Source organism: Athene cunicularia (assembly GCF_003259725.1).
Source record: "Athene cunicularia isolate RWA chromosome 3 unlocalized genomic scaffold, athCun1 chr3_part1, whole genome shotgun sequence".
In the NCBI taxonomy this organism is placed as follows: Eukaryota; Metazoa; Chordata; class Aves; order Strigiformes; family Strigidae; genus Athene; species Athene cunicularia.
The window spans coordinates 47,888,311-47,902,712 of record NW_020799097.1 but is presented as its reverse complement, the minus strand read 5'-3'; the positions used below and the strand labels follow the sequence as shown (position 1 = coordinate 47,902,712).

The 14,402-nt window shown below is 37.6% G+C and overlaps 1 protein-coding gene across 3 annotated transcripts in view; it reads left to right on the top strand.

Annotated features, from left to right (window-relative positions):
• The window catches only part of HACE1 (HECT domain and ankyrin repeat containing E3 ubiquitin protein ligase 1), a 58,018-nt gene that overhangs the window by 34,529 nt on the left and 9,087 nt on the right, over positions 1-14,402 (top strand). For all 3 annotated transcript variants that reach the window (XM_026845453.1, XM_026845454.1, XM_026845455.1), the window contains 7 exons: positions 264-332; positions 976-1,063; positions 2,834-2,945; positions 3,032-3,129; positions 3,325-3,412; positions 4,538-4,687; positions 10,838-11,034. In XM_026845453.1, the coding sequence (XP_026701254.1) occupies positions 264-332; positions 976-1,063; positions 2,834-2,945; positions 3,032-3,129; positions 3,325-3,412; positions 4,538-4,687; positions 10,838-11,034 (802 nt within the window). The remainder of the gene's footprint in view (positions 1-263; positions 333-975; positions 1,064-2,833; positions 2,946-3,031; positions 3,130-3,324; positions 3,413-4,537; positions 4,688-10,837; positions 11,035-14,402) is intronic.

The following is a 14,402-nucleotide window of genomic DNA, read 5'->3' as shown; positions in this document are numbered from 1 at the left end:
TGTCTCCATTAGTTTGAGCTTTTCTTGTTCATATAGTTAATAACAGTGGTCAGGTTGCTTGACCTTGATTATTGGCATTTTTGCCTTTTCTGTAAGTTTATTATGAAATCTTAATGCTGCTGAGTATTTCATTTTATGATTGATTAGTTAAACTATCAGTTTCTACTTGCATAGTATTTATTTAAGAAAATCAACAATTGATGTAATTCAAATTATTTTTGATTTCATTAAGTAAAAGCATCTTTTTGATTTTTTTTGAACAGGATGACTTCGCCTCGTTTTATAGAATTTGTCTGTAAACATGATGATGTCCTTAAGTGTTTTGTTAACCGGTAAGCTTCAGGAAATATGGAATTTCTAATGTGTGTGGGGTTTTTTTTTCCCCAAAATAATTAAAACTTACATTTTTTTTTTTTTCTTATGTCACAACAATAGAATACAACTCCGTATGTACCATATGCACTTTAATGGTCCTGCCAACTTCAGGGCAGTATATATTAATGATTTGGAGCTCAGGCTTAAGTAAACTCTTCTGCATGTGTGAGCAATCCTTTTATAAGATTCTGTGAGATTTTCTGAACAAAATGTTTTTCACAGAGCAGCAGAATAATTTCCTTAATGGATATTTTCTTCATCTTTGTTCCAAATAAAGCCTTCCCTTTTGAAGCAGATGAAAACTCTCTTTAAATATGTTATACATAATGACTTCTTAAAGGAGTCTCAGCCAGAGATTCTTTGGGACTGCCAGTTTATAACCTTGCTTCTGTCTGGAGAGCTGCTTGTAATCTTCCATATTCAAAGGATGAGGTAGCGTGAGACATTTGGAAACAAAAGTTAGGAAAACATGATGAAATAGAAGAGTCTGAAACTTTTCTATATGACTAATTGCATTGTCTATTTATATAGACTTTTTGTATCATGAAACATTATTATTACATCTCTGACTAACAGGCTTCTCATCTATTTTTCTTTCAGCAATCCCAAAATAATTTTTGATCACTTTCATTTTCTTCTTGAGTGTCCTGAACTAATGTCAAGATTTATGCACATCATAAAAGCTCAGGTAAATGTCAGGAGCTGCTTAGTTACAGCTTCAATAAATATAAAGAGGGTGTTTTGTTTAATAATATTTTTTAAAAATCCATTTCGGGGGAGGACGTAAGAACTAAGTGTGGCCTCCAGTGCTTCTGAATCTGCTATGTTGAAAGTTCAGATTAAACAGACATTGCAGCCAGATTTCTAATTCCTTAAAATACATGTGTAAGTCATTTGAGATGACCAGTGTTAAATGTCTTACAAGTCCAACTTTGAGTTAAACAGTGTTAACGTCCTATTATTAAATCTATTTGTGTATATCAAATAGATTGAGCTTTAAAATGCTGTGCTCTTTCCTTAATTGACTTACATTTTGAGACAAACCAGAGGATAAATACACCACCATTAGTTGGTTTGGCCATAGTTAATTAGTGGCAGCTCCTTCAGTGAAACATCATGTTGTCTTGTTACCTTTTGCTGTTTCCTACCATTTTCTTTTGTTTGGATTTGGTTTTCTTGAGTAAAATCCTGATGCCTTGCATAACCTAAACTCGCTTCTCAGTTTAAGACAGGACAGGAATTTGAGACTAAAGAGTTACTCTAGGGAAGCCTAGTGTAGTTAAGTGGAAATATTAGCAAGCAAACCCAGTATGGAAATTTGCTGCTTTACTTAACATGGTAGCATTAAGCATCTGCCACGTTTTCATCACTTGCCTCTAAAAGATTATGATTGTCTAGAACTAACTCAGGGCCAGAGCTGTGTATTTGTTCTATTACAAATGAAGATGGTCTTTGGGTGATAATGAACTATTTGGAACTCCTTCATTTAGCACACACTGGTTTACTTTTGCTTTATTAGAAAGGTTCCTTACATTAAACTATTTTGAGAAGAGAATTTGCTATAAAAAAACATAAAATTCCCCTAACCAAGCAGAACACTCTGCACCCTCCCCCCTGCTACCCCCAACCCCCAGACTTGGGGATTTGTTCCAAAAGCTTTATTTCTTTAGTTCTGAACAGTGCCTTTATTTTTAGATGTACATTGGTTTTGGTAATCCAGTTTCATTTTTAGGACATGGTGTAGATGTATTTTTTTATCCATTCTTTGGTTAAAATGTGTGGTTTTGACATTCATTACTTAAGAATAATAAAGAGATTCAGAGAACTGATACTCTGCTTGTTAGATCAACGAGAAGTACATGCTGTGAATCGTGATGGATGAGAGAGGCAATACCTGTCATATCTGTTTCAGAACTACTGCAAAATGTCCATCTAAATACTGAGTCGAGAAAGCTTCTCACCTACAAGGACTACTTGTACTAGCTAGGACTACTTCTCACCTGCTTTGGAAGGTTTCTGGTTCCTTTGGCCTGTTTTTTTATTGCCAGTCAATTCTAATACAAATACGACTTATTTATGTCAATTGTGCTTCTGTGCTTAGCTGTGGTTGAGAATCAGTGTTACAGAAGCCAGTGACTGACTTACCTAGATTCCTTTCCCTGCTGACCTGAAAGAAGTTTTGTGCTATTTTTCTCCTATGTGGTGAACTCTAGCTATTTCTGTATAACTGGTGGTCCAGCCTTTTTGCATACCAGACTTCAGCAAGCACTCAAGGGCATGTCTAGTTCTTTCTCTTCCCAAAATACTGTGTAGTGTGTTGTGGTAGCACTGAGTAACTCTCTGCACATCTCAAAAATTAATTGAGAAGTATACATAACCATTTTGCAGTCATGGTTATGAGAGAGGAATTATTCAGTTGAATGCATCTATATAATATGGTTTACCTCTTGTTTTGTAGCCATTTAAAGATCGCTGTGAATGGTTCTATGAACATCTGCATGCTGGGCAGCCAGATTCGGACATGGTCCACAGGCCTGTCAATGAAAATGACATCCTTTTGGTTCACAGAGGTATTGTTATAAATGGAATTGATATATCTTTGAAATACACTGGAATAAAATGAATTAAGATAAATTAATTTGTGCTTTGTATGTAGATTCTATTTTTAGGAGTAGCTGTGAAGTTGTGTCTAAAGCAAATTGTGCAAAACTAAAACAGGGGATTGCTGTGAGATTTCATGGAGAAGAAGGAATGGTGGGTAAAATTGCATGGTTTTCCTTTGTGGCATTTATATATGGAAATGTTTAATTCTCTTTCACAAGTATTGTTTTGAACTGAATCTTAATTTAAACTTACTTTTAGACTTTTAAGAAATATGTGGTTACCCAGCATAACTGTTGTGCAGTGAATGCTCTATGTGCTAATATATTTTATTCTTTTGACACACAGGGACAAGGTGTGGTGCGTGAGTGGTTTGATATCTTATCCAGTGAAATAGTGAATCCAGATTATGCCTTATTTACCCAGTCAGCTGATGGTATGTCTCTGCCTTTTTTTTCTAATTTTATGGTGTTTTCTTTTATAAAAGCATTTTATAATCCAAAAAAAAGTCACTTAATCAGTCTTAGTATAAGATCATTACTTTTTAAAAGCAACACTGACAGAATTGATCTCATATGTATAAAGAGAAGTTATTTATTCATTGTACATTTTTATAACTGCAGATGAAATGTTTTCCTTAATTTGAAGTTTCCTTGATTTTTGCGCTCTCTTTTAAGAGGAGAGTGTGTTTTAATGAGTCCATGCTATTTCTGCTTGGTAGTAGGAGGACAACACTTTGAGAGCCATATAGAAAGTGTTTTCCTTTCTTCTGCATCTGCAAGGTGGAGGTGTTCCTTTATTTCCTTTTAGAAACACACAAATTCAATCAGTTAAAATTTGTGTTAAAATCAGATGTTGATCTCCCCAGGTCTACCTTGTATTTAACTTTTTGTCTTTTTGGTGCTTCATATAAAGGAAATCTTTATCAATAAAAGATTACACATAATCATCATCATGATCAATAAATGTTTTGATTTCTACTTTACACAATCTTGGGAAGTGGCAAGGAATTCAGTCAACAGTAGAGGCACAGATTAGTTCCTGAAAGATAAAAGGAAAAGTTCAGGGATATCTGTTTGAGGTGTTCTTTTCCAAGGAGACCAGGACTGGACTGTCTCCTGTCTGCATCTGGCTTGACCCAGATAAAAAGAAGTAGATGTGTTCTGATCCTTCCTTTGAGTATGTTCACAAAATAATAGAAACATGCCCATTAGAGTGAGCAGAAGATTCACATAGCAATATAGTAATACGGAGAACCAGATTTAGCAGATCATGGTTATTCTTATGTTGATGATAATTATTTCAGAGTGGTGCCTTGGAGAGTGGCTGAGCAATATCACTGTAATAATAGATGTCATTACATTCTGATATGTTTTTCTGATGTCTTTGGTGTAAACAAAAAACCTCAATCTTCCAGAACTCCAAAATGAAACTCCTTCAGTGGTTTTAGATGCTCAGTGTATTTGATAAATACAAGCTTCACTTAAAACCAAAAAAAATGAGTTATGAAGCATGATAATATTTTTATCATATAATTTTATCATTTTATTTATTTTTATAGGAACAACTTTTCAACCCAACAGTAACTCTTCTGTAAATCCAGATCATTTGAACTACTTCCGTTTTGCAGGCCAGATTCTGGGGCTGGCTCTGAATCACAGGCAGTTGGTGAACATCTACTTTACAAGGTCGTTCTACAAACATATTCTTGGTATGCTTTTTTGAAAATCCTGTTTATCAGTCATAATGGTTGTCAGAGCAGTAAACCTTTTCCTTTTTTACTTTTGTGTGTGTTAAAAGTGAAAGAGTCTGGGAAATTAATGTCTTGCTAATCTTTTATGTACATTAGAGTCAAACCATAATATGGCAGTAATTGCTATTCCAGTTTGAGCCTCTCTTAGGAAATGTTATAGTTGCAAGATGCATTACCAAAACTATGTGGGAATTTTATGCAGTTAGCAACTTTTAATAAAATAGCTAATCTTTCAATTTATATTTGAATATGAATCTTAAATTAAAAACAAGGCAGGCATCATTAATCTGTCGGAAGCATAATCATATAATTTAGTTGTCTTTAATGTTGCTGACTAGGAATGCCTGAAAGGCAGAGTAGTGCAGCCAATTGGTTTTGTGGTGTATGCAATTCTTTGCATCACAGTTGTGAAATTCATATGTCCTGACGTGTAATGTCATTCTTGAGAAATTAAAATAATTGTTCCATAGTTAACTTAGGATAGATTTACAAAGTTGATAAAGTTTATGAACCCTGGCAAAAATTTCAGAATCATAGAATGGTTTGTTTTGGAAGGGACCTTAAAGATCATCTAGTTCCAACTCACCTGCCATGGACAGGGACACCTTCCACTAGATCAGATTGCTCAAAGCCCCGTCCAACCTGGCCTTGAACACTGCCAGGGAGGGGGCATCCACCACTTCTCTGGGCAACCTGTTCCAGTGTCTTACCACCCTCACAGTAAAGAATTTCTTCCTTAGATCTAATCTAAATCTGCCCTCTTTCAGTATAAAACTGTTACTCCTCATCCTATCACTACACTCCCTGATAAAGATTCCTTCCCCATCTTTCCTGTAGGTCCCCATTAAGTACTGGAAGGCTGCTATAAGGTCTTCCCAAAGCCTTCTCTTGTCCAGGTTGAACAACTTCAACTCTCTTAGCCTGTCCTCACAAGGGAGGTGCTCAAGCAGGTCCATATCTGTCTTAAGTTGGGGTCCCCAGAGCTGGACACAGGACTTCAGGTGGGATCTCACACGAGCAGAGTAGAGGGGAAGAATCACCTCCCTTGACCTGCTGGACACATTTGTCTTGATGCAGCCCAGGATAAAGTTGGTTTTCTGGGTTGCAAGCGCACATTGCATGTTCATACTTATTTTTTTTATCCACTGCTACCCCCAAGTTGTTCTCCTCAGGGCTGCTCTCAATCCACTTATCTCCTAGCTTGTATTTGTACTTGGGATTGCCCTGACCCATGTGCAGGACTTTGACCTTGGCCTTGATGAACTTCATGTGGTTTGCACAGGCCCACCTCTCCAGCCTGTCCAGGTCCCTATGGATGGCATCTCCTTTCCCTCTAGCGCGTCAACCGCACCGCACCACACAGCTTGGTGTTGTTGGCAAACTTGTTGAGGGTGCACTCAATGCCCCAGTCCATGTCACCACCAAAGATGTTAAACAGCACCAGTCCCAACATCGACCCCTGAGGAACATCACTTGTCACTGCTCTCCACTTGGACTGTGAACATGGGACCATCCAACCAGTTCCTTGTGAACCAAGCGGTCCATCTGTCAAATCCATGCCTCCAATTTAGAGGTAAGGATGTCATGTGGGACAGTGTTAAATGCTTTGCACAAGTCCAGGTAGATGATAATAGTTGCTCTTCCCTTATCCCCTAACCTATTATCTTGTCATAGAAGGCCATCAAATTAATTAGGCACAATTTGCCCTTAGTGAAGCCATGTTAGCTGTCACCACTCACCTCCTTATTTTCCATGTGCCCTAGCATAGTTTCCAGGAGGATCCACTCCATGATCTTGCTGGGCACAGAGGTGAGACTGACTGGCCTGTAGTTCCCTGGGTCCTCTTTATTTCCCTTTTTAAAAATGGCGGTTATGCTTCCCCTTTTCCAGTCATTGGGAACTTCAGTGACCTGCCATGACTTCTCAGATATTCTGGATAGTGGCTTGGCTACTTCATCTGCCATTTCCCTCAGGACCTGTGGATGCATCTCATCAGGTCCCATGGACTTGTGCACCTTCAGGTTCATTAGATGGTCTTGAACCTGATCATCTCCTCCAGTGGATGGTTCTTCATACTCCCAGTCCCCACCTTTGCCTTCTGCATTTTGGGTGGTGTGGCTGGAGCCCTTGCTGGTGAAGTCTGTCAGGCATTCTTTATTATGCTTGGAATTCTTCAGTTGTGTAATGTTTTAACAAAGTGTGGTAGTTTGACTTTGGCTAAATGTCAGGTACCCACCAAGTCACTCTATCGCTTCCCCCCCTTTCCCCTTGTTTTCTCACAACAGGGCAAAGAGGGGAAAGGAAATAAGGTAGACCAACCCTTGTGGGTAAAACAAAAGCAGTTTCAATATAAGCAAAGCGAAGCAAAGGTCTGCATGGAGAAGCAAAAAAAGAAAACAGATTTATTCTCTACTTCCCATGAACAGGCGAGGTCGGGCCTTCTCAGGATCAGGGCTCCCATAGACGTAGTGGTTGCCTCGGAGGACCAAGGGTGACCCCACCCCCTTCCTCCTTTCTCCCAGCTTTATACTGAGCAGACATCGTATGGTCTGGAATATCCCTTTGGTCAGTTCGGGGCAGCTGTCCTGGTTGTGTCCCCTCCCAAGATCTTGCCCACCCTGTCCCACTGTGGGGGGAAAATGTTGTAAAGAGCCTTGGTGCTGTGTAAGCACCACTCAGCAGTAGCCACAACACCAGGGTGCTATCAACACCCTGCCAGCTCCCGACATAAAACACAGCACCAAGAGGGCTGCTATAGGGGAAAACCAATTCCTTTGCCACTGCATACAGAATTTCCTTTGTGTTTAAGTGCTATTCTTTAATCTTCTTTGGAAGTATAAGATAGATTGATGTCCGAAGTTTTACTTCACAAGAACCACTTCTTACTGTAAGACCTAGTGAGGGTTTCAGTGAATTGTTTGTATCTTGTTCTGTTTTTCTGTAATTAGTCTGTCTGCATACAGTCTTCCTGTCATGTTAACTCATTCCAGGACAGATCAACTCAACTGGAGATTTAGTTTCTGTTCCCTAAAAGTATTCAAGGATCACTGTCATAGTCTGTTGATGGTGCAGGCTCAGTCATCTTTGTCAAGATAACCTATTGTTTACTTTGTTAGTTTACTTTTTCTTTTTTCATTTTGCTAGAGTAACTATTGCAAACCAAACAGCAGTAAGTACTCTTTTTTTAATGAGATCTTATCAGTCTGTCTTAGTAAGGACTTGTCATTCTATTGAACAGACATTCTGGAACTTTCTAGAGGTTTATGCACATTCTTTAAGTTGAAAAGGTTCACAGGTTTTTATCACTTCTTTTTACTTAACAGACAGAGAACTGGAAAAAATTATGCCTCCACTTCCCAAGTAGTTGCTTTTTCTGCTGCAGTCACGGTGGTTTATTTAAACCTTTCCAAGGCCTTTTCCCTCATCTTTGTTCACCTCCTCTCTTCTTGCTTCAGGAACCTGAGTTGCATAGCAGCAGATACTCCTGAGGGGTTTTTGTTTTATTTTTGTTTCAGGTTCAGCTATGGGTTATGCTAACAGTTGTTCATGCCAAATAAACGTTACCAGGTTACAGACATAGAGATTCCCTTCAGATATTTGTCAGGCCTTAAGTAATGGAGTATGAAATCTTTTGAAGCCTGAGACTGTTTCCATTCCTCTGGTTTCTCGCCTTGCACTGAGATCCTTGTTTTCTGTAGCCTTTCCTGGTGGTAGCACTGAATCTACCAGTTGCGTGGTAAGACCTCCTATCTGAGGAACAATGTGAACCTCTTTGAAAGGAGTTCTTCTCTTTAGTCAGCAGACATGATGTGGAAGTGCCTTAATTAGAAGCTGAAACCTATATGAACAAATGTGGCTACTTTTTTGAGACTCAGGTGGGTACATCCCCCTTTTTCACTGTGATGAATCCAGATCTTCTGCAACAGTATCTGATAGGCAAGGAAAGATCATTCACTTAAGTGATGACCCAGCTAACGCACAACTGATGATCTGTATAAGATGTTAGATATGTAGCTTGCATGATATTTTTTGTGTGTGTGCTGTGAAATCAAACATTATTCCATAGATCTTCATGTTTATTAGGGCTGTACTCTATTACAGATGTAGAGCTGAAGCAGAAATACAGTAAAAAATTACTAAGGCCTCTTAGGTTTGTTTTTCTCAAAACTCCCAATGTGTCTGCCTTCTACTTAAACATGGGAGAAGATAGATTCTCTAGTGCTGCTGTCCAGTAGTACTTTGTATTTTTTTCTAAGGAGCCAATTAATTTTCTATTTGGAAAGGGAAACTTCCACTTCCAACCCACAAACGCACATAGCAGATAAATTCTTAGCTGTGCTATCTGCTGTTTAACCTAACTCCCTCTTTCCCAGTATAATAGAAAATGTTCCTTGAAATGGCATAAACAAAAGCGAAATTTAATTTCTGGGTCAGTGTATTTTAAGCTGGAGGCCTTAAATCCTTACTGAACTTGTCTTAGAGCTTACCCTGTAGTATCTTTTTGAAGTTCTGTGTTGCACAGAAATACCTGTTTATAACAATTATGCTAAGGTATATTTCTCATTCTTTTCAAACTACAGGTGCCCTAAGGGTGTAGCAAGAGAAAGATACATAGTATTTCACGGGATTTAAATTTTGTAATGATAAATCTGATGGAGTTCCTTTATAACTGCCTGTCTTGAGTCTATTGATTGATTAAATATCTGTCAATCAAATGAGTGAGATTTGTGCTTTAGTCTCACAACATACTTCACTATGAGTGTAGTCTCATCATAACACTCCAGTTTCTTCTCTAGAGGAGTCTGATTCCTAGTTTTCAATCTCATCCTTTTCGTGCATGTTTTGCTTGTATTCCTCAGAGACATCATTATTTCCACATTTCATATGTGAGATGCACATATGCTTACTAGTTGGCAAAAGTGAAAGTCCTCTAGAAGCTACTAGACAGCCGTTAGACTTTTTTTTTTTTAAGATGACTGAAAATTCATTAGTAAATTATCTATCCCTCTCTTAAACTGGAGTGTTTCTTGATTTTATTAGAAAAACATTGCCTTAGAGCTTGTGTACACATTTCAGCACTAGTCAGCTCTTCCAAGGAGGTACTGTAATGGTTTTTGCACTTACATGTTTGCACCTGCTGCTAACCTTTGAATTTTGTGTTATTCTCTGGGGTACTGCTTCAGCAGTCTATAGCATGCTGAGCCATCTATTAATGGGCACCCTTGTGACACTTCACAGGGCACAGAAAATGGTGAAGCAAAGAGAGTATTTCCTGATAACTTGCTTTTCTCTAATTCTCCTACCAGCCTTACCCATGCCCTTTTTCTAGATATTTATCTATCTTGGTAGAATCAAAGTACCTATCATGACAGAGTTAAAGTAATTAGGGTTTGCTTTCTTGTATATTGAAAACAATAGCGCATAGCTCTCTAGCACAAGCTCAGGGTCACCTTACTCTGGGCACATTTGCTCAAATTTGTTTGAGTGCCATGTCTGTGAAGGCACTGTAAATAGGCAGTTTCTATACTTGGATAAAAGTCAAACTTCTAGCAACTCTCCTCTTAATGCTTCTAAATGACTTTCAAATGTAAAGTAGGTCTCATAGAAAACATGATTAAAAAGAAGAAAACTGAGAACTTCTTCAACTACAGAAGGGTTGTCTTTTTCCCCCTCCTTTCCCCCCCCAGTTCTAAATAATTTTCTGGGGGAAGAGATATTATTGTGTAGAGAAATACAATATTTGGGTTTTTAGAAGTTATGTAGAAAACGAAGATTTTTTTTTTTTAAACTTGTTTAACATTGTGTGTTCTGTATGGTTAGATGCTTTTACTGAAATCCATTAGTGAGGCAAAATTGTGCAAATTGTTGCTCAAGTGGTAAGCCATTTGCTTAACTGGAAAGAAAAACATGCAGAGGAAACTTGATTCTTTAACACTTTAAAAATGTACTAAGTACAGTTAGTAATGGTGAATCCCTTTTTCCCCTTTTCCTATTACTGCAGTATTCTGGTTTCTCTCTAGAGGGCAATCTTCTACCATGTATTAAGCTTAGAACCCTTTTTGCTTTATCCTATTTACTTGAGGGGTTTTGTGTCTTTGTTTTTTCTAGGTATACCTGTAAATTATCAGGATGTAGCATCTATTGATCCAGAGTATGCAAAGAACTTGCAGTGGATTTTAGATAATGATATCAGTGATCTGGGTTTAGAGCTGACCTTCTCTGTTGAGACCGATGTGTTTGGAGCAATGGAAGAAGTGCCACTGAAGCCAGGGGGTGCCAGTATACTTGTTACACAGGAAAACAAGGTGAGTGTACAGGTTTATTCAGAAGTTGGGAGTATAAGAAAAGCAATTGGAATGCCTTTCTGAATAACTTGAAGCATAAATGGTGTACCTGTTTTGAAGGAAAATATACAAAAAAGTTGCCAACACTCTTCCATCTTTTTTTAGCCTAGCATGTTACAGATAATTTAAACAGTACTATTTCTGTAAGTGTTCAGGTTTGAGGTTCTTTCTGACAGAACTTTTGGAAGGAAAATAGGATCAACTTTAAATGAACGGTTTATTTTGAAAGTTACAAATATTTGTAATGTTAAGTCATGGGTATATATACTAGGAAGATAAACCAGTAGCAGTTGCCACATTACCTACAATTTTAGCAAAGTGTGCTGCCAGCTAGGGCAGTCTGGCACTGGATTGTTCTACAGTAACATATGGATGATTGACAGAAACGCTGCAGGAAGCTTTTTCAGCCATTTGCAAGTCATTTAGTCTGTATGGAAATAATCTACTATTTTAATTTACTTCAGTAGTAACAGCTTGGAAAGTCCCTAAGTTCTCTGCAGCATTAGTTCAAAAACAAATATGAAAAATGCAGCCAGATTTTGAAAATCATCTAGAAATCGATAAACATCAGTCTAATTGAATTCTGCAGTTACCCACTAGATAGTTTTGAGTAAATGCAGGAGTGTCATGGGTTAGACCTGCAATTTTTTGTATCATTGACTTTTTTGATCCTTATGTCTGCTTTGTGTTTTGATTTTCATTTGTGTTGAGCTAGCCTAATTCGCTTTGTGTACACTATTCATCTCTACCAGTCGTGTAGACAGCTGCTGTATTGGTAAATGGCCAGTTGGTGTCAGCATTTGTTCTAACAAAGTTTTAGTTTGTGTTGGAGCAATTCACACTGAATGCTTTTATGCTTAATCCTCATTTTCACTAAGGTAGTGTCATTCCAATAACAGGAATACATATTATTAGCCTGATTCTGAACTGTTTAATATAGTAATTCGTGAAAGAATACAGATGGTAAGACAAGTCTAATTGTGAAGACAGTGGAGGATTAATTTCTTTTACCTGTTAAAGAAAACAAGGATGTTGATTTGTGTTTCTGGACAGTCGTAGCTTCTCAATATATAAAACAGTTGTACTTGACATAAATTGTGGTTTCATAACAACTATGTAAAAACTGTTACCAATTAGCATGAAATTAGAAGTTTGCCCATATGAGGAGACCTCAGTCATTAGTGGCTTAAATTGCTGTGTTAACTTCTGACTCTGGGCACAGACTAAAAAGGGTTGTTGAACATCATGTGTAGAACATATGCATCCATTCTAGCTCATCAGCCTTCCTCAGCTGTGGTGAGAGGGGAAAGAGTTTGTGTAGCTTTTGTTTGAAAGGTGGTAAGAAACAGATTACTGTTGTGGTAGCTTTGAAACTGTAAATACTAATGGATTTTTTTTTTTTTTAATTTGAAGCTGCAAAATGTGAAATCAGCAAACATCTGTAAGATGGCACTCTCTGTTGTTCACTGTTTTTTGACAGTGGTGAACCAAGTTGTTGAAAACTATAGATCTGTGCATTAGTGGCATTTGGGGATTTTTCCCAGTTCTTTTAATGTGATGTGGTTTTGCAGTATGCTTTAGCTTAGTGGTTCTAACAGGTTAAACAGAAAAGCATCTACTTGACTTTATAAACCGTATTTTTTTTTTCTTCCAAGACATATCATCTTTTCTGCCTTTACCTGAGGAATAGAAGATCACTGTTTAAACAACTCGGTGTATTTGCTATACCTCTGAGAGAAGAAATTTTAGCTTCTAAAGGAGTTTGCTATGTATGCACACTAGGAGATTACCTGTTTAATGGATAGCATTTTTTTAAAGTGAAATTGAGTGAATCTCTGTTTAAAAAAACCCACTTTCAAACCAACAACTCAAAAAAAAACCCAACCCCCTATGCCAAAACAAAAAAACCTCTGCACAGAAACCACCCAAACAGTCTATATCCCTCTTATTTAAAACCAAGGTAAAAGATAGCAAATCCCCCACTGAGGAGCTGTAGTAATAGCTGTCTGTAGAAAGTTGTTTTCTTTGAATGAGGGAATGTTCTTTTTTAAAATCAACTGTGTAGTAGGGGAATGGTTGTGGGACCATAGCATGCAATTGTTCCAGTCTTGCAATTGGAGTGTCTATGTAGTGCCAATGAAAGTAGCAGTTACAGAAATGGTTCAACTGCTTTTTGTCATGGTCACGGGGAGACTTCAGAGAGAAAAGTCAGGCTTTGTCTAGTGTCCATGCTATGCATTTCTCTTTGTTCTTTGGTCTGTATATTTTTGCAGCTTTCTATTTACCTTTTAGGACAGAAATAAAATTAGAGTTAGGAAAAGTTTGACCATATGCTATTTTTAAAAAATGGTGCGGATCTCCACAATCCTATGGCTTTCTCTGTCCTCCCAGGACTTGTCTGTCTGTGAGCTGGCTATGCTGTTTGGCAGTAAAAAATTATGTGTTGTTTTTCAAACAGCTTTGGAATGGAGCTGCTCTCTGAGTCTGAACATCATAATGAACGTTGATCCTTGTCTTAGAGTATATGGGGTTGTAAAATTGGGGAAGCATGATCTCTGCTTGATTTACCTCAAAGGAAAATACAGAACAACCCCTCACCCAAACTAGACTTTGTCATCATATTTGTGATGCCTGTTTCATGTGTGTTCAATCAAATCTCCCTTCTTGGTAGAAGGCTGGATTATACCTTTTATGTACTGTGTAGGAATGCATATGTAGGTCTGAAATTCCATAGATATTTCTGTTTTGTAATGTGCTCCTAAGGCTTCTGAGAGGGAATAAAATGTAAATGAAGTGAACAGAGAAAAACAAATTGACTATGTTTTTTTTTTGTTTACTGACATATATTATGTAAATTCTGTGGTACAGGTTGTGCCAGTGCTGATAGTCAGGATGCCTGGCTTTTCCAGTCTATTTAAAACATTTCTTGTTATACCTAAAGCACAGCAACTACTTTCTCTTAATGAAAGTGTTCAGTATAAATATTTTTGTAATGCAGAAAATAAGTTTGTCATATTTTTTGTAATGGATTTTAAAAAAAATTAGGTTGTGAATTTGTCTTTCTAAAACCCTGTTTTCTGAATAGGCTAATTTATGTAACAGCAATTTAAGAGATGTAAAACAAGTATTTCTGAATACTGAAGACCAGTATTAACAATACATCTAATCCTGATATTGCTAAAGTTTGTGATTTCTTCCTGGAGCTCATAAGGTGTATTTGCAGAGGCTGTCTTTCATCTAGTGCAGTTAATCTCCGTTGGCTATCCCTCTAATTCCTTAGAGAAGGGAGGTGTTTTCAGTTCCACCAGCAGTAGAAGCAACCTAGGGAG